This window comes from Mesoplodon densirostris, chromosome 3, assembly GCF_025265405.1.
Source record: "Mesoplodon densirostris isolate mMesDen1 chromosome 3, mMesDen1 primary haplotype, whole genome shotgun sequence".
NCBI classification, from domain to species: domain Eukaryota; kingdom Metazoa; phylum Chordata; class Mammalia; order Artiodactyla; family Ziphiidae; genus Mesoplodon; species Mesoplodon densirostris.
In genome coordinates, this window is record NC_082663.1 from 57,301,404 (window position 1) to 57,321,051 (window position 19,648).

A 19,648-nucleotide genomic window follows, 5' to 3' on the forward strand; every position below is an offset into this window, starting at 1 on the left:
TCAACAAAGAGTATCCCCCACTCGCTGCAACTAAAGAAAGCCTGTGCAGCAATAAAGACCCAAAGCAGCCAAAAATAAATAAATAAATTTATGAAAAAGAAAGAAAGAAAGAAAGAAATGTCTCCGGTCAATAACGTTAGGGTAACAAAAGACATATTATGACGTCTCTGGTGAATAATGTGTTAAGATATTATGCAACTCTTGAAGATATGTCCATTCATGTAGTGGTAGACATAATAGATGATCAGTAAAAACCTGTTGAGTTGCATGATGTGAAAAATCAAGTATTTGAATACTTTAAAATTATTTATTACTTCAATAGTATTTTTATTTTTTGTAATAATTATGCATATTTACTTCAGACAGAACAAGGTCTCAAACCTCAGTTTCTCTAAGTTAATGTATTTCCAAATTTAAAATCCTCAAGTCATAAAGTTTTGAAGAGTCTCAGAACAGACTAAAATTGGCAAGTATATATAGTAAAGGCAGTAGATCAGCCAGTAAAAGCTAGTATGAAGATTAAAAGACAAAAGTGGCAAAATAAACTATAACTACAATTAGTAGTTAAGTAATACACAAAATAAAAAGATGTAAAATATGATGTCAAAAACATAAAATGTAGGATGTGGAGGCTTGTGCACTGTTGGTGGGTATGTAAATTGGCGTAGCCACTGTGGAAAACACCATGGAAGGTGCTAAAAAACTAAAAATAGAAGTACCACATGATCCAGCAATTCCACTCCTGGGTATTTGAAGAAAATGAAAACACTAATTTGAAAAGATGCATGCAGTCCAATGTTCATAGCACCACTATTTACAATAGCCAAGATATGGACACAATCTAAGTGTCCATCAACAGATAAATGGGTAAAGAAGATGTGATCTGTGTGTATACACACACACAATTAAATACTCGGCCATAAAAAAGAACGAAATTTTGCCATTTGCAACAATTATGGACTTAGAGGGTATTATGCTGAGTGAAATAACTCAGACAGAGAAAGACAAATACTTATGTTATCACTTATATGTGGAATCTAAAAAATAAAGTAAATTAGTGAATATAACAAAAGAGAAACAGACTCACAGATATAGAGAACAAACTAGTGGTTACCAGTAGGGAGTGGGAAGGAGGGAGGGTCAAGATAGAGGTAGGGGATTAAGAGGTACAAACTACTATGTATAAAAGGAATAAGCTATAAGTATATATCACAGGGGATATAGCCAATAATTTACAGTAACCAGTTTTTTTTTTTGGCTGCACTGCGCAGCATGTGGAACTTCCCTGACCAGGGATCGAACCCTTGTCCGCTGCATTGGAAGCACAGTCTTAACCACTGGACCACCAGGGAAGTCCTATAATAACTATTAATGGAATATAATCTTTAAAAATTGTGACTTACTATGTTGTACACCTCAAATTTATATAATATTGTAAATAAACTATATCACAATTAAAAAATAAAAACATAAAATGTGGGAGGGGGAGAAAAAATGTAGTGTTTTTAGAATGCGTTAAAACTTAACCACAAACCAAAAACTTAAAATAGATACACAAGTTATAATACTAAAGAAATATAGTTTATATATAGTTATATAGAACATATATAACTCTATACAAAATCATCAAACTACAAGGGAAGAGACAAAGAGAAAAATAGGGAACAGAGAAGAACTACAAAAACAACCAGCACAATTAACAAAGTGGCAATAAGCATATAACTATCATTTATCACTTGAAATGTAGATGGACTAAAGACACAGGGTGGCTGAATTGATTTTAAAAAAAAGACCAATCTATATGCTGCCAACAGGAGATTCACTTCAGATTTAAAGACACACTGACTGAAAGTGAAGGGATGGGAAAGGATATGCCATGCAAATAGAAACAAAAAGAAAGCTGCGGTAGCAATACACATATAAAACAAAACAGACTGTAAATAAAGATTGTAATAAGAGACTAAGAAGAGCCTTTCATAATGATAAAGGGGTCAATCCAAGAAGAGGATATAACATTCATCAATACCTATGCACTCAGCATAGGAGCACCTAAATACATAAAGCAAATATTGACATAAAGGGAGAAATTGATAGTAATACAATAATAGCAGGGGACTTTCATATCCCACGTATATCAAATGGATAGATTATCCGGACAGACAAATCAATAAGGAAACACTGGCTTTAAACAACGCATTAAACCAAATGTACTTAATACATATATAACCAACATTCCATACAAAAACTGCAGAGGGGGCGGAGTCAAGATGGCATACTAGGAGGACGCGGAATCTGCATCTCCACACAACTAGGGCACCTAGCAGGCACCAGTGGGGGACCACGGACACCAAAGGGGACGGGAGGAACCCCCATGTGGGGCGTGGGGGGAGTGAAGGGGGAGGAGAAGTGGAGGCGGGACAGGACTGGTGCCCCTGAGGGGCGGCTGGGGGAGGGGAAGGGATCCCACACCTGAAGGGGGAAATTGGGGAACCATTGGGAGGGCAGAGGATCAAAAGGGAGCGTAGTCAGGTTTCCCTTGCCCACTTGGGCCCCCAGGAACCTGTTCAGGTCCTGGGCCTGATCCTCTGCCCACCTAGGTCCCGTCCAGCCATGCGGGTCCTGAGGGACTGGGAGGGAGGGAAGGGGGAGCAAAAGTAAAGACTGGACCTCGGGGACTGGTACCCCTGAGGGGTGGTTGGGGAGGGAAGGAGTTCCTACAACCAGCAGGACCCACCCATGGTTAGGGGTCCAGCAGCAATGGGGGAGACGCTGGGGGAGAAGGTGGGGGAGGGGCAGGAAGGAAAGGAAGGGAATGCGGCCAGTGCTTTCCCTGTCCTCTTAGGCACCTGAGAGCCTGCTGGGCTCCTGGGCCTAATCCTCTGTCCTCGGAGCCTCTGTCCTGCGGTGCAGAACCCAAGTCCCCCCCTACACGCCCACCCAGGGCCCTACTTCTACACTTGGAGACCCCCTCCAACGAGCTGGGCCTAAACCCCACCCACACACCCCCACTCAGGGCCCTACCTCCAAAATCCAGAACTCAACACTCCAGAGACCCTCCTTTAGACATGCTGCCTCTCCCCTTCTGCTCAGGTCCTAAGCAGAGGCACCGCCCCATGCCTGAACGTCGCCCCGCCTAGGCCCTGATGCATGCTCAAACGTCACCCACCCTCCCGCCTAGGTCCTGCCCCACCCTAAACCCCAACCCTGCCTAAGTTCCACCCCTCGCCTAAACTTCACCAGCAGAGCCAAGGCTTTTTCTTTTTCTTTCTTCCTTTCTTAGATTGGGGTTCTGTTTTGCCTTGTTGATTCATTGTTGTTGATTCTTTTATATTTTTAATTTTCCTAATAAATCTTTTATTTTTCTAATTTTATTTTATTCTTTATACTTTGCTAGTGATCTCTCCTTTTGGCTTGTTTCCACCCCCCCCCCCTTTTTTTCTTTTTTCTGTTGTGGTTTTATTTTACCTTGTTGCAGTTGTTTCAATTATAATTTTTCCTAATATATTTTTTATCTTTATAATTTTTTTATTTTTTATTCTTTGATATTGTACTGCTTTTTTTTTTTTTTTTTTTTTTTTTTAACCCCACCACGAAGCTTGCATGGTCTTGGTTCCCAGGCTGGAGGTCGGGCCCAGGCTCCTTTGGTGGGAGCTCTGAGTCCAAACTGCTGGACTAACGAAGAACCTCAGACCCCAGGGAATATCAATCAGAGTGAGGCTTCCCAGAGGTCCTCATCTCAGCACCAAGACCCAGCTCTGTCCAACTGCCTGCAAACTCCAGTGCTGGACACCTCAGGCCAAACAACCAGTAAGACAGCAATACAGCACCACCCATCAAAAAAAAAGGAAACAACAAAAAAATATGTTACAGACGAAGAAGCAAGGTAAAAACATACAAGACCAAATAAATGAAGACGAAATAGGCAACCTACCTGAAAAAGAATTCAGAGTAATGATAGTAAAGATGATCCAAAATCTCGGAAAAAGAATGGAGAAAACACAAGAAACATTTAACAAGGATCTAGAAGAACTAAAGAGCAAACAAACAGTGGTGAACAATACAACTACTGAAATTAAAAATAATCTAGAAGGAATCAATAACAGAATAACTGAGGCAGAAGAACGGATAAGTGAGCTGGAAGATAAAATGGTGGAAATAACTGCCAGGGAGAAGAATAGAGAAAAAAGAATGAAAAGTATTGAGGACAGTCTCAGAAACCTCTGGGACAATATGAAACACACTAACATTTGAATTATAGGGGTCCCAGAAGAAGAAGAGAAAAAGAAAGGGTCTGAGAAAATATTTGAAGAGATTATAGTCAAAAACTTCCCTAACATGGGAAGGGAAATAGTCAATCAAGTCCAGGAAGCACAGAGAGTACCATACAGAATAAACCCAAAGAGAAACACGCTGAGACACTTATTAATCAAACTATCAAAAACTAAATACAAAGAAAAAATATTAAAAGCAGCAAGGGAAAAGCAACAAATAACATATAAGGGAATCCCCATAAGGTTAACAGCTGATTTTTCAGCAGAAACTCTGCAAGCCAGAAGGGAGTGGCAGGACATATTTAAAGTGATGAAAGGAAAAAACCTACAACCAAGATTACTCTACCCAGCAAGGATCTCATTCAGATTCAATGGAGAAATTAAAACCTTTACAGATAAGCAAAAGTTAATAGAATTCAGCACCACCAAACCAGCTTTACAACAAACGCTAACGGAACTTCTCTAGGTAGGAAACACAGGAGAAGGAAAGGACTTACAAAAACAAACCCAAAACAATTAAGAAAATGGTAATAGGAACATACATATCAATAATTACCTTAAATGTAAATGGATTAAATGCTCCAACCAAAAGACATAGACTGGCTGAATGGATACAAAAACAAGACCCGTACATATGCTGTCCACGAGAGAACCACTTCAGACCTAGGGACACATACAGACTGAAAGTAAGGGAATGGAAAAAGATATTCCATGCAAATGGAAATCAAAAGAAAGCTAGAGTAGCAATTCTCATATCAGACAAAATAGACTTTAAAATTAAGACTATTATAATAGACAAAGAAGGACACTACATAATGATAAAGGGATCAATCCAAGAAGAAGATATAACAATTATAAATACTTATGCACTCAACATAGGAGCACCTCAATACATAAGGCAAATACTAACAGCCATAAAAGGGGAAAAAGACAGTAATAGAGCAGAGTAGGGGACTTTAACAACCCACTTTCACCAATGGACAGATCATCCAAAATGAAAATAAATAGGAAACACAAGCTTTAAATGATACATTAAAGAAGATGGACTTAATTGATATTTATGGGACATTCCATCCAAAAACAACAAAATACACTTTCTTCTCAAGTGCTCATGGAACATTCTCCAGGATAGACCATATCTTGGGTTACAAATCAAGCCTTGGTAAATTTAAGAAAATTGAAATTGTATCAAGTATCTTTTCCGACCACAATGCTATGAGACTAGATATCAATTACAGGAAAAAATCTGTAAAAAATACAAACACATGGAGGCTAAACAATACACTACTAAATAACCAAGAGATCACTGAAGAAATCAAAGAAGAAATTTAAAAATACATAGAAACAAATGACAATGAAAACACAGCAACCCAAAACCTATGGGATGCAGCAAAAGCAGTTCTAAGAGGGAAGTTTATAGCAGTTCAATCTCAACTCAAGAAACAAGAAAAATATCAAACAAACAATCTAACCCTACACTTAAAACAACTAGAGAAAGAATAACAAAGAAGACCCAAAGTCAGTAGAAGGAAAGAAATCATAAAGATCAGAGCAGAAATAAATGAAATAGAAATGAAGAAAACAATAGCAAAGATCAATAAAACTAAAAGCTGGTTCTTTGAGAAGATAAACAAAATTGATAACCCATTAGCCAGACTCATCAAGAAAAAAGGGAAAAGACTCAAATCAACAGAATCAGAAATGAAAAAGGAGAAGTAACAACTGACATTGCAGAAATTCAAAGGATCATGAGAGATTACTATAAGCAACTATATGCCAATAAAATGGACAACCTGGAAGAAATGGATATTCTTAGAAAAGCACAACCTTCTGAGACTGAACCAGGAAGAAACAGAAAATATAAACAGACCAACCATAAGCACTGAAATTGAGACTGTGATTAAAAATCTACCAACAAACAAAAGCCCAGGACCACATGGCTTCACAGGCAAATTCTATCAGACATTTAGAGAAGAGCTAACACTCATCCTTCTCAAACTCTTCCAATATATTTCAGAGTGAAGAACACTCCCAAACTCATTCTATGAGGCCACCATCACCCTGATACCAAAACCAGACAAAGATGTCACAAAGAAAGAAAACTACAGGCCAACATCTCTGATGAACATAGATGCAAAAATCCTCAACAAAATACTAGCAAACAGAATCCAACAACACATTAAAAGGATCATACACCATGATCAAATGGGCTTTATCCCAGGAATGTAAAGATTCTTCAATATATGCAAATCAATCAATGTGATATACCATATTAACAAATTGAAGGATAAAAACCATATGATCATCTCAATAGATGCATAAAAAGCTTTTGACAAAATTCAATACCCATTTATGATAAAAACTCTCCAGAAAGTAGGCATAGAGGGAACTTTCCTCAACATAATAAAGGCCATATATGACAAACCCACAGCCAACATCGTTCTCAATGGTGAAAAACTGAAACCATTTCCACTAAGATCAGGAATAAGACAAGGTTGCCCACTCTCACCACTATTATTCAACATAGTTTTGGAAGTTTTAGCCACAGCAATCAGAGAAGAAAAAGAAATAAAAGGAATCCAAATTGGAAAAGCAGAAGTAAAACTGTCACTGTTTGCAGGTGACATGATACTATACATAGAGAACCCTAAAGATGCTACGTGAAAACTACTAGAGCTAATCAATGAATCTGGTAGAGTAGCAGGATACAAAATTAATGCACAGAAATCTCTTGCATTCCTATACACTAATGATGAAAAATCTGAAAAAGAAATTAAGGAAAAACTCCCATTTACTACTACAACAAAAAGAATAAAATACCTAGGAATAAACCTACCTAAGGAGACAACAGACCTGTATGCAGAAAACTATAAGATACTGATGAAAGAAATTAATGATGATACAAACAGACGAAGAGATATACTATGTTCTTGGATTGGAAGAATCAACATTGTGAAAATGACTACACTACCCAAAGCAACCTACAGATTCAATGCAATCCCTATCACACTACCAATGGCATTTTTCACAGAACCAGAACAAAATATTGCACAATTTGTATGGAAACACAAAAGACCCCGAACAGCCAAAACAATCTTGAGAAAGAAAAATGGAGTGGGAGGAATCAGGCTCCTGGACTTCAGACTATACTACAAGCCTACAGTAATGAAAACAATATGGTACTGGCACAAAAACAGAAATATAGATCAATGGAACAGGATAGAAAGCCCAGAGATAAACCCACACACCTATCGTCATCTTATCTTTGATAAAGGAGGCAAGAATATACAATGGAGAAAAGACAGCCTCTTCAATAAGTGGTGCTGAGAAAACTGGACAGCTGCATGTAAAAGAATGAAATTAGGACACTCCCTAACGCCGAACCCAAAAATAAACTCAAAATGGATTACAGACCTAAATGTATGGCCAGACACTATAAAACTCTTAGAGGAAAACATAGGCAGACACTCTATGACATAAATCACAGCAAGATCCTTTTTGACCCACCTCCTAGAGAAATGGAAATAAAAACAAAAATAAACAAATGGGACCTAACGAAACTTAAAAGCTTTTGCACAGCAAAGGAAACCATAAACAAGACCAAAAGACAACCCTCAGAATGGGAGAAAATATTTGCAAATGAAGCAACTGACAAAGGATTAATCTCCAAAATATACAAGCAGCTCATGCAGCTCAGTATCAAAAAAACAAACAACCCAATCCAAAAATGGGCAGAAGACCTAAATAGACATTTCTCCAAAGGAGATACACAGATTGCCAAAAAACACATGAAAGGATGCTCAACATCACTAATCATTAGAGAAATGCAAATCAAAACTACAATGAGGTATCACCTCACACCAGTCAGAGTGGCCACTGTCAAAAAATCTAAGAACAATAAATGCTGGAGAGGGTGTGGAGAAAAGGGAACCCTGTTGCACTGTTGGTGGGAATGTAAATTGATACAGCCACTATGGAGAACAGTATGGAGGTTCCTTAAAAAACTAAAAATAGAACTACCATATGACCCAACAATCCCACTACTGGGCATATATCCTGAGAAAACCATAATTCAAAAGGAGTCATATACCACTATGTTCATTGCAGCACTATTTACAATAGCCAGGACGTGGAAGCAACCTAAGTGTCCATCGACAGATGAATGGATAAAGAAGATGTAGCACATGTATACAATGGAATATTACTCAGCCATAAAAAGAAACGAAATTCAGTTATTTGTAGTGAGGTGGATGGACCTAGAGTCTGTCATACAGAGTGAAGTAAGTCAGAAAGAGAAAAACAAATACTGTATGCTAACACATATAGATGGAATATAAAGAAAAATGGTGCTGATGAACAGGGGCAGGACAGGAATAAAGACACAGACATAGAGAATGGACTTGAGGACACAGGGAGGGGGAAGGGTAAGCTGGGATGAAGTGACAGAGTAGCATTGATATATATACACTACCAAATGTAAAATAGATAGCTAGTAGGAAGCAGCTGCATGGCACAGGGAGATAAGCTTGGTGCTTTGCGACCACCTAGAGGGATGGGATAGGAGGGTGGGAGGGAGATGCAAGAGGGAGGGGATATGGGGATATATGTATACATATAGCTGATTCATTTTGTTATACAGCAGAAACTAACACAACACTGTAAAGCAGTTATACTCCAATAAAGATGTTAAGAAAATAAACAAAAAAAACCCCCCCAAACTGCAGGGCATGCATTCTTTTCAAGTGTACATGAAACACTCTCTAGGAGAGATCACGTTAGGCCACAAAACAAGTCTCAATAAATATAAGGAGACTGAAATCATATCACGCATCTTTTCCAACCACAACAGTATGAAACCAGTAATCAGTTATAAGAAGAAAACGGGAAAACACACAACATGTGGCGACTAAACAACTTTTTACTAAACCACCAATGGTTTAATGAAGAAATGAAAAAGGAAATAAAAAAATACCTTTAGACAAATGAAAATGGAACCACAATTTTCCAAAATCTATGGGACACAGCAATAGCAATTCTAATTGGGCAGTCATAGCAATACAGGCCTGCCTCAAGAACAAGAAAAATCTCAAATAAACCATTTAACTTTACATCTAAAGGAACTAGGAAAAGAACAAAGCCCAAAGTTAGTAGAAGTCAGGAAATAATAAAGATTATAGCAGAAATAAATGAAATAGAGGCTAAAAGAATCAATTAAAAAGATCCGTGAAACTAAGAGCTGGTTCTTTGAAAAGATAAACAAAATTTATAAACCTTTAGCAAGACTCATCAAGAGAAAGAGGGGCCCCAAATAAAATCAGAAATGAAAGGGCAGAAGTTACAATTCATACCACAGAAATACAAAGAATCATGAGACTACCACAATTACACCAACAAACTGGACAACACAGAAGAAATGGATAAATTCCTAGAAACGTGCAATTTTACAAGAATGAATCAGGAAAAACAGAAAATCTGAACAGACTGTTTACTAGTAATAAAATTGAATCAGTAACCAAACACTGCCAACAAATAGAAGTCCAGGATCAGACAGCTTCACAGGTAAATTCTACCAAACATTTAAGTAACAGTTAATTAATAGCTACCCTTCTCAAACTGTTCTGAAAAACGGAAGAATAAGGAATGCTTCCAAATTCATTCTACGAGTCCAGCATTAACCAATCTAAACCAGACAAAGACAGTATAGAAAAAGAAAATTATAGGCCAATATCACTGATGAACAAAGATGCAAAAATCCTCAACAAAATATTAGCAAACTGAATTCCACAACACATTAAAAGGATCATACACTATAACCAAGTGGGATTTATCCCAGGGATGCAAGGGTGGTTCAATATCTACAAATCCATCAATGTTATATACCATATTAACAAACTGGAGAATAAAAATCATATAAGTAGATGCAGAAAAAGCTGTTGAGAAAAATTCAACATCCATTTATGATAAAAGCTCTCAACAAAGTGGTTACAGAGGGAACATACCTCAACATAATTAAGGCCATATATGACAAACCCATAGCTAACTTCATACACAATACTGGAAAGCTGAAAGCTTTTCCTCTAAAATTGAGAACAAGACAAGGACACTCTTGCCACTGTTATTCAACATAGTTAGACATCCCAGTCAGAGCAATCAGACAAAAAAATAAATAAAAGTCATCCAGGGACCTCCCTGGTGGTCCAGTGGTTAAGACTCTGTGCTTCCGCTTCAGGAGGTGTGGGTTTGATCCCTGGTCGGGGAACTAGGATCCCACATGCTGTGCAGCATGGACAAAAAACAAACAAAAAGTCAACCAAATTGGACAGGAAGAAATAAAATTGTCACTATTTGCAGACGACATTATACTATATATAGAAAACCTTAAAGATGCCAGCAAAAAGACTACTAGAACTAAAAAAAAATTTAGTATAGTTTCAGGATACAAAATGAATATACAGAAACCTATTGCATTTTTATACCTTAATAATGAATTAGCAGACAGAGAAATTAAGAAAACAATCCATTTAGAATTGCATCAAAAAGAATAAAATACCTAGGAATTAATTTGCTCAAGGGGGTGAAAGACCTGTACTCTGAAAACTGTAAAACACTGATGAATAAAATTGCAGGCAACTCAAATAAATAGAAAGCTATTCTGTGTTCATGGATTGGAAGAATTATTATTGTCAAAATGTCCATAACACCGAAAGCAATCTACAGATTCAATGCAATCCCTATCAAAATACCCATTGCATTTTTCACAGAAAAAGAACAAATCTTAACCTCAAATAGCCAAAGCAATCTTGAGAAAGAAAAGTTGAAGGTATCATGGTCCCTGATTTCAAACTATACTACTAAGTTCCAGTCATCAAAACAGTATGGTACTGGCACAAAAACAGACATATAGATCAACTGAATAGAATACAGAGCCCAGAAATGAACCCACACTTAAATGCACAATTAATCTACAATAAAGGTGGCAAGAAAACAAAATAGGGGAAAGACAGACTCTTCAATAAGTGGTGGTGGCAAAACTGTAAAAGAATGTAAAAGAATGAAACTAGACAACTTTTTTACACCATGTATGAAAATAAACTCAAAACAGATTAAAGACTTAAGTGTAAGGCATGAAACTGCAAATCTCTTAGAAGAAAATATGGGCACTATGTATGATATTTCACATCAGCATTAGCAGTATTTTTTTGGATCCGCCTCCTCAGACAAGGGCAACAAAAGCAAAAATAAACAGGGAATTCCCTGGCGGTCCAGTATTTAGGACTCTGTGCTTTCTGTGTAGGTTCAATCCCTGGTTGGGGAACTAAGATCCCACAAGCCACATAGCACAGCCAAAAACCCCCCCAAAAAAACAAAAAACAAAAATAAACAAATGGGACTACACTAAACTAAAAAGCTTTTGCATGGCAAAGGAAACCATCAACAAAATGAAAAGGCAACATCCTGAATGGCTGAATGGGAGAAGATATTTGCAAATGATATGTCCAATAAGGGGTTAATATAAAAAATACAGAGAGAACTTATACAACTCAATATAAAAAAAAAGAAACAATCTGATTAAAAAATGGTCAGAGGATCTGAATAGACATTTTTCCAAAGACATACAGATGGCCAACCAGTCCATGAAAAGATGCCCACCACCACTAATCATCAGGGAAATGAAAATCAAAACCACAATGAGATATCACCTCACACTTGTCAGAATGACTTTTATCAAAATGAAATAACGAGGGCTTCCCTGGTGGCGCAGTGGTTGAGAGTCTGCCTGCCGATGCAGGGGACACGGGTTCGTGCCCCCGTCTGGGAAGATCCCACATGCCGTGGAGTGGCTGGGTCCGTGAGCCATGGCCGCTGAGCCTGCGCGTCCGGAGCCTGTGCTCCGCAGCGGGAGGGGCCACAACAGTGAGAGGCCCGCGTACCGCAAAAAAAAAAAAAAAGAAATAACGAGCGTTGGTGAGGATGTGGAGAAAAGGGAACCCTTGTGTACTGTTGGTGGGAATGTAAATTGGTATAGTCACAATGCAAAACAGTATGGAGGTTCCTCAAAAAATTAAAAATATCTGAAGAAAACAAACACACTAATTTGAAAAGATTTATCTGCCCCTATGTTCACTGCAGCACTTACAATGGCCAAGATATGGAAGCAACCTAACTGTCCCTTGAGAGATGAATGGATACAGGAGCTGTGGTGTATATGTACACATATACAATGGAATATTACTCAGCAATAAAAAAGAATGAAATCTTACCATTTGTGACAACATGAATGGACAAAGAGAGTATTATGCTAAGTGAAATAAGCCAGACAGAGAAAGACAAATACCATATGGTTTCATTTACATGTGGAATCTAAAAAACAAAGCAAATGAACAAACATAACAAAACAGAAATTCACTCACAGGTACAGAGAACAAACTGGTGTCACCAGAGCGGAGGAAGGTGGGAAAATGCACAAAATAAGGGAAAAAGATTAAGAGATACAAATTTAGTTATAAAATTAAAAAGTCACGGGGATATAATGTACAGCGTAGGGAATATAGTCAATAATATTATAGTAACTTTTTGTGGTGATGGTGACTAGACATTGTGGTGATCACTTTGTAATGAATAAAACATTGAATCACTATGTTGCACACCTGAAACTAATATTCTAAGTCAATTATACTTCAACTAAAAACAAAAAACATTAACATATCCACACACAAAAAAGGCAATCTTAGAATGCAAAGAGTGAATCCTAATGTAAACTATGTACTTTGGGTGATAATGATGTGTCAATGTAGGTTCATCAGTTACAGCAAGGGTACCACTCTGGTAGGGGATGTTCATAACGGGGAGGCTACGTATGAGTAGGGCCAGGGGGTAGATGAGAAATCTACATTTTTTTGTGACCCTAATTTTGCTCTACAAAATAAACTCTATTAAGAAAAAAAAAGGCAGGGGCTTCCCTGGTGGTGCAGTGGTTAAGAATCCACCTGCCAACTCAGGGGACATGGATTTGAGCCCTGTTCTGGGAAGATCCCACATGCTGTGGAGCAACTAAACCCATGTGCCACAACTACTGAGCCTGTGCTCTAGGGTCCGCGAGCCATAACTACTGAGCCTGCATGCCACAACTACTGAACCCGCATGTCTAGAGCCCATGGTCTGCAACAAGAGAAGCCACTGCAATGAGAAGCCGGTGCACCACAATGAAGAAGAGCCCCCATTCGCCGCAACTAGAGAAAGCCTGCATGCAGCAACGAAGAACCAACACAGCCAAAAATAAAACAAATTTCTTTAAAAAAAAAGAAAAGAAAAATAAATTCTTTAAAAAAAAAGGCACTTATTCCAGAAAATTTTAAAGCTGTAAGTAGAACTCTTACTGAGACCTCATTTAGTTTATGTTCATTTAGTTGCTATTCCAGGTGGTTTGTACTATTTTTTGTAAATTTTTCAAGCAAACTAGTTGATTACAAAGCAAAATTAGATAAATGTATCTTAAATTCTATTATACAATAAAGTTGACTTTAAAGATATACTTTAACAAAGTTTATGACAACGATTCTAGATTTATATACAATATCCTGTTACCTGATCATATTACCTCTCTAATAAATTGTATAAATACTCACTGGTGATAAAAAACAATGTTCACCAATATGTCACATGCATGGTTAGTGTTTTATTCTTTGAAGAATGGTTCTGAAACATCACACTAAGTCAGGCTGAAAGGTAAAGTTTAAAATAGTTTTATAAGGATATAACATATGTACTGACTGTTCACTCTACAAAATCTTGATCATAGAGCTTATGATACACTTAGCAGCAGCACCCAGGTTTTCCAAATAGTCATCACTTTTCTCTTGTCGGCATAGACTTCTTCTCATTGGCTGCCTTCTGCTTTTGTTGCATGATCTCAGAGTCCCTATATGGGGGAAAAAGGCTGTAAGTTGTTACAGAAAAACTGATTTTATGTTCTCATTTGTTTTCTATAATAATCCATTCAGTATATTAGAGAACAATTTAAAAGAAGATATAAACTTTCATGTCTTTCCATTTTCATGGACGGAGATAAAATGGTGAAGATAGAAGGTGAAGAATGGAAAGGCTTTGAAGTCAGATCTTATTTTGAATACAATCTGTACTGTTGTCATGACCTTGGATAAACAACCTCCAAGTCTTTTCAAAATTAGAGTAATACATATCAGGTTGTTCTGAGGAACACATACACACATACACACACACACACACACACACAAGCACACCATCTGACATGAGCCAGCTATATGTAGAAATAATGGCAATTCATCTTGGTTGTCAACAAAGTTAATTCACTATAAATTTTTTCGTGAATGAAGGGGCATTTCAGAAGTCTTCCAGATATGCTAAGTGGTACCTAGGATTAGGACATAGATGTTATGAATCAATTCAGTTTCTTACAAGCCAAAAAGCAGGATATTCAGGGCATTTTCTTAACCCTTTGTGTCTCTGGCTGAACCTTCACATACTGTGAACTAAAACCAGATTACCTGGGCTGGATGGTCCATGAGCCCATTTAAAAAAATATATTAAATGGCTATGTATTCAACATCTACTATGTGCCAGGCACTTTGCTGGCTCTGGATTAAGTCCCACGACAACTTTGAGTTATTGTCCCTATGTTTCAGATTTTTTTTTAAAAAGTTAAAGGCTTAGAGCTAAATAATTTGCCCCAAATCACAAAAAACCTAAGGTCTGTCCAATTTCAAAGTCCAGGTTCCGTCCTATGTTGTTATTGCATATATTTAGTATTAGATTTTAATTCAGGATGAGTAGCTCTGTCCATGTTAGTAAGACATTTCTGAGAGGCCAATAGCAAAAACAAGGAATGAGAAGGAAGGAAAAACAAGACAGCTACAAAAAAAATGAGGTGTCCTGAATAAAAACAGTAATAGTTATTTTTCTGTTTGTAACCAAACTCTGCTGTGCTTGCTGTGTGATCTTAGTAATGTTATTGAAGTTCAGAGCCCCAGTCTCTCATTGCATGTATTGGGGCTAGTAGCACTTCTCACGATTATGATGAATAGAGGTAATAAATACAGAGCATCTAGCACAGAGCTTTGTAAGCAGTGGGTAGTCATTAAGCAGTGCAGCTTGCTACACTAAGTTTCTCAATAAAAATATTATTTCAGGGTTACTGATCTGTACCATTCCACTGATCGGTTCACTTCTACTCCAATATAAGTAAACAAATTTAAAGCAAAGCTTATCACTTTAACAATAAATGTCATAGAAAGACAGTGTGAAGTGATAATTAAGGGCTTCAACTTCATTAAATTCTGACTGCATATCAGAATCACCTGGGGAGCTTTTAAAGTCAGGTTTAACTTAAGTATAATAAAATTTACCTAGAGCACCTTTTAATGTCCAACCCCACACCAATTAATTCAGGGCTGGGTGTAAGGCACAGGCTTGAGCAGACATCAAGTTTTCCCAGGTGGTTCTAATGTGCAGCCAGCCCTGAGGACCACAGACAAGGCACGATGGAGCCTGTGTAGTCAACTCTTCACCTGGCCTCCAAGTTTCACATGAACAACAAAATTTGATTTTAGAATAAAATGAAATTTGGCTAACTTTTTTTAGAAACATGAATGCTTTTTTAAAAAAAAACTTAAGCTGGGCTTCCCTGGTGGCGCAGTGGTTGAGAGTCCGCTTGCCGATGCAGGGGACGCGGGTTCGTGCCCCGGTCTGGGAGGATCCCACGGGCCGCGGGGCAGGTGGGCCCGTGAGCCATGGCCGCTGGGTTTGTGCGTCCGGAGCCTGTGCTCCGCGGCGGGAGAGGCCACGGCAGTGAGAGGCCCGCGTACCGCAAAAAAAAAAAAAAAACAACAACAAAAACCAAACTTAAGCTATAGTCTCAAAGTATTGATATTTCTGTAGCAGTTTTGTATTGTCACTTGTATGTCAAGGCAGTGCACCTGCATTCTCTCCAATCCAATGGGTCTTCAGAAGTCAATATAACTACATATACTTTGTGTCTCTTTCAGAAGTTATCAATATAATTGGTGACCTGTCACCCAGAGTAGTATGAGTAGGATGTCTGCTTGGAAAATGTTTACCCTCAGCACCTAACAATGCCTTGCACATGGAAGCTAAATGAAATTCTTATGGTTGTGGTAGAGTTGCATGAGATTCTCTGCAAGACAAATTATAGCTTGAGAGCTTTAAATGCTTCATCCATGGGTGGGGATAATGACGACCACTTATAATTTTAGTATGCCTGGCACACAACAGATATGCAGCTGTTACCCCTTCCTGCAGGCCTAGTTCTACTAAGGATTTAAAAACTGCTTTCCATTCTCCAAAATGAAAACTTGCTGTGACTTGAGAATTCCTTTAGTATAACTCACCTCTGTTTCCTCTGAGAGGCAGTCAAGCTATCCTCTTTTCTTTTTCCCTTACTAATTTCCTGGGATTTCTTCATGTTTTTCTGGCGGGCAAGTTCTCGTTTATTTCCACCTACAAAGAGAAATAGTGATGTTATTTTTCCATCTCCAAAATTAATAATTCCATTCTAAGGGTCTTATTTAAATGCATCTGAAGTTTGCTTTTTAAGAGATAAGCCAGCAGAGTACTGCACTGAATGGTGTTCCGGGGATCTGATGACAAGGAGAAAGCTTAAAGGTAAACACTGAAGTTCCTAACAGTATTATGATACCAGTTAAGGTGTTCACTGGCTATAAACACCAGATCTCTTAAAAGAGGCGTTCCAATCGTCTGTCTCTATGGGCCAGTATTCCAAAATAAGTTCTGGCTTTTGAGAGGTGTGGGTGGAGAGAGAAAGATACACCACAGATTACACCTCGCACACGTTGGCCCATCATAATTCAACTGTTAAGCGAGCATTACAGATGCTTGTAAAACATTACCTTCGAGGGCCAAACAAAAGAACTAGAGAGGAAACTTATAGAGCTCCCTGTCCTCGTTAGGCCTCACGACCTTAAGTATTAAGTACCAGCTATAAACCACCTCCAGACCAGGATCTCTCCCGGGGCTCCACACACCTCACCACCGGGGAGGTGTTCCTTACCGTGTAAACTCGCACCCGAGGGGCAGGCACCTGCCCGACCTTTCAGGCCGGACCGGAGCCAACCGTCCCTCTCCCTCTGCTGACTAAAAACCGGGTCACCACCGCGCCGGACGTAAGGGGTTTCACCAGCTGGCCCCAGCCTGCCCGCCCGCCGCGCCTTGGAGCTCGACTTCCTCGCCGGACGCTCCCCGCCGCTTCCCCTACCCGTCCGCATACTCACGGGCCATGCTGACCACCGGACCGAGCCTGGAAAAGAGCGACTCTGAAAAGCAAAGACTCGCTCGCACACTCAGCGGCCGTCCCCACCCGTCGATCTGGAAGCCTACGCCCTCGCGGGCCCTCAGCAGGGATACGCCTGTGCTCGGTGGACGGCCCAGCCCAACGACGCCAGACAACAGCAGTCGGCGTGGCCGGCGAGTGACTGCGCGTGCGTGGCCGGTGGGGCGGGGCGGTGCCCGACTAGGGCCCAGGAGCCGCAGCTCCGGGGTTAGTCATCCGGCCCCGGGGTTAGTCATCCGGCCCCGGGGCGGTTCGGACTTGCAAGTTTGCTAGAGTCGAGAAAGCGGGCCCCGTGTCTGAGCGAGGCATAGACGTGTATGGATTTTCCCTCTGTATACCGGTCACTGGGACTTAGCCAGCCCCTATTTTTTTGATAACGACGTTAAACCCTACAATATCTAACTTTTCGAAAAGGAACGTTAGCTGTTTTTCATCCCTTTGCAGAGGCGGGAAGGGGAGGAAGGGGACAGAACAGATTGAGGGTTAACTCTTTGAAAGCCAGTGGTGGCCCTTCATATTTCCTTCTTTTTTTTTTTTTTTTTTTTTTGCGGTAAGTGGGCCTCTCACTGCTGTGGCCTCTCCCGTTGCGGGGCACAGGCTCCGGACGCCCAGGCTCAATGGCCATGGCTCACGGGCCCAGCTGCTCCGCGGCATGTGGGATCTTCCCGGACCGGGGCACGAACCCGTGTCCCCCGCATCGGCAGGCGGACTCTCAACCACTGCGCCAGGGAAGTCCTATATTTTCCTTCTTTATTCACGCACCAAGCCTGCAAGGTAGACTTCATTGTTCTCATTTTACGAAACAGGCGACTGAGACCCTGAGAGCAGAAGCGCTGACCTAATAGGTAGGGACGGGTAGAAATAAGATTCAAATTTAAAACGGACTCTAAAGTCTGTTCATTTCCCGTTTGATCCCACTGCCCTTGTCACGCTCGACAGTACTTTAGGAGTTCTGTGGCTCTGTGCCTGGGTTGTGTGATGGGGAGAGAATGCTAGGGAATGCAGTCTTACCACGAATTCAGAATAGCCCAGAATAACCTTAAACCTATGTAAAAGCTATGGAGCATCTGCCATTGCTAGAAACAGACGTGTAAAGATGCTTGATACTTATTTTCTTCATCTATTCCGTTAACTATTACAAACTGAGAAATGTGTAGAGTTAGTCTGGACACCCTGAAATCACCCCCCCCCCTTTTTTTTTAAAGTTTTTAGTTTGGAAGATTTCAAACATATACAAAAGTATAGAAAATATTATAATGGACCTCCAAGTATATAAGACCAAGCTTCAACAATTTTTATTTCATCTCATAAAAATTACCTGAGGGTTCTGGAGATGGAATGTCTGGTTTGAAAGCCCAGCTCTCCCAATGAGTAGTTGTGTGAACTTGGGAATGTCATTTCATTGCATTAAAGCTTCCTTACTAGTAAAATGGGGAGGTAACTGTGCCTCCTTCATTAATCAAATTAATATATGTGAAGTAGTAAATGCCCAGCACAGGACAGCACTCAACATATTAGCTATACTTGTCATCATTCTTTCAACCTCAGAGAGCCTTTCGTGCTTATCACTCTCCCTACGTCCCACCCCTCCTCCTCAATACTGCTTACAGGCCAGGTGTCTCCACTTAGGGACCTCTTCTGCAGTAACTTGAGCAGGGGAAAAGATTGACTTTCTGGCCAGGCTCTTTACAGAGATAAAGAGACCATCTAAAGAGGAAGGGAAGGAAGGAGTTTGGGATTGAACTTAAGTAGAGTTGTTTCTGTGTGTGGTCTTAAGAGTCTAATTGAGCTTTTTCTTTGCAACTGAAAATATAGTTTTTGAGTTGTAGGGATACACACGATGTATCCCATGTATACAAGAAATGTTGGGTGTGTCTGCCAGAGAAAACTAGAGACTTTTAAAATTACTATGATGCCGTTAAGACTGTACATACTAGGAGGAATTATGTGACCGCCCAAGGTCACACAGCTAGCCGTGAGCTGAGCCACGATCAAAACTCGAGTCTCAGAATTATTTTAAAATGATGAATTGGGC

General features: G+C 39.5%; 1 protein-coding gene across 1 annotated transcript; it reads right to left on the reverse strand.

The window, feature by feature from the left end:
* Positions 1–13,927: 13,927 nt before the first annotated feature.
* LOC132485246 (small EDRK-rich factor 1) lies at positions 13,928–17,748 on the reverse strand. Its single transcript, XM_060091741.1, has 3 exons — positions 17,555–17,748; positions 16,655–16,763; positions 13,928–14,190 (listed from the first exon to the last, which is right to left on the reverse strand). The coding sequence occupies exons 1-3, from the start codon at positions 17,559–17,561 to the stop codon at positions 14,118–14,120; spliced, it is 189 nt and encodes a 62-aa protein (XP_059947724.1). The 5' UTR covers positions 17,562–17,748; the 3' UTR covers positions 13,928–14,117.
* Between the last annotated feature and the right edge of the window lie 1,900 nt (positions 17,749–19,648).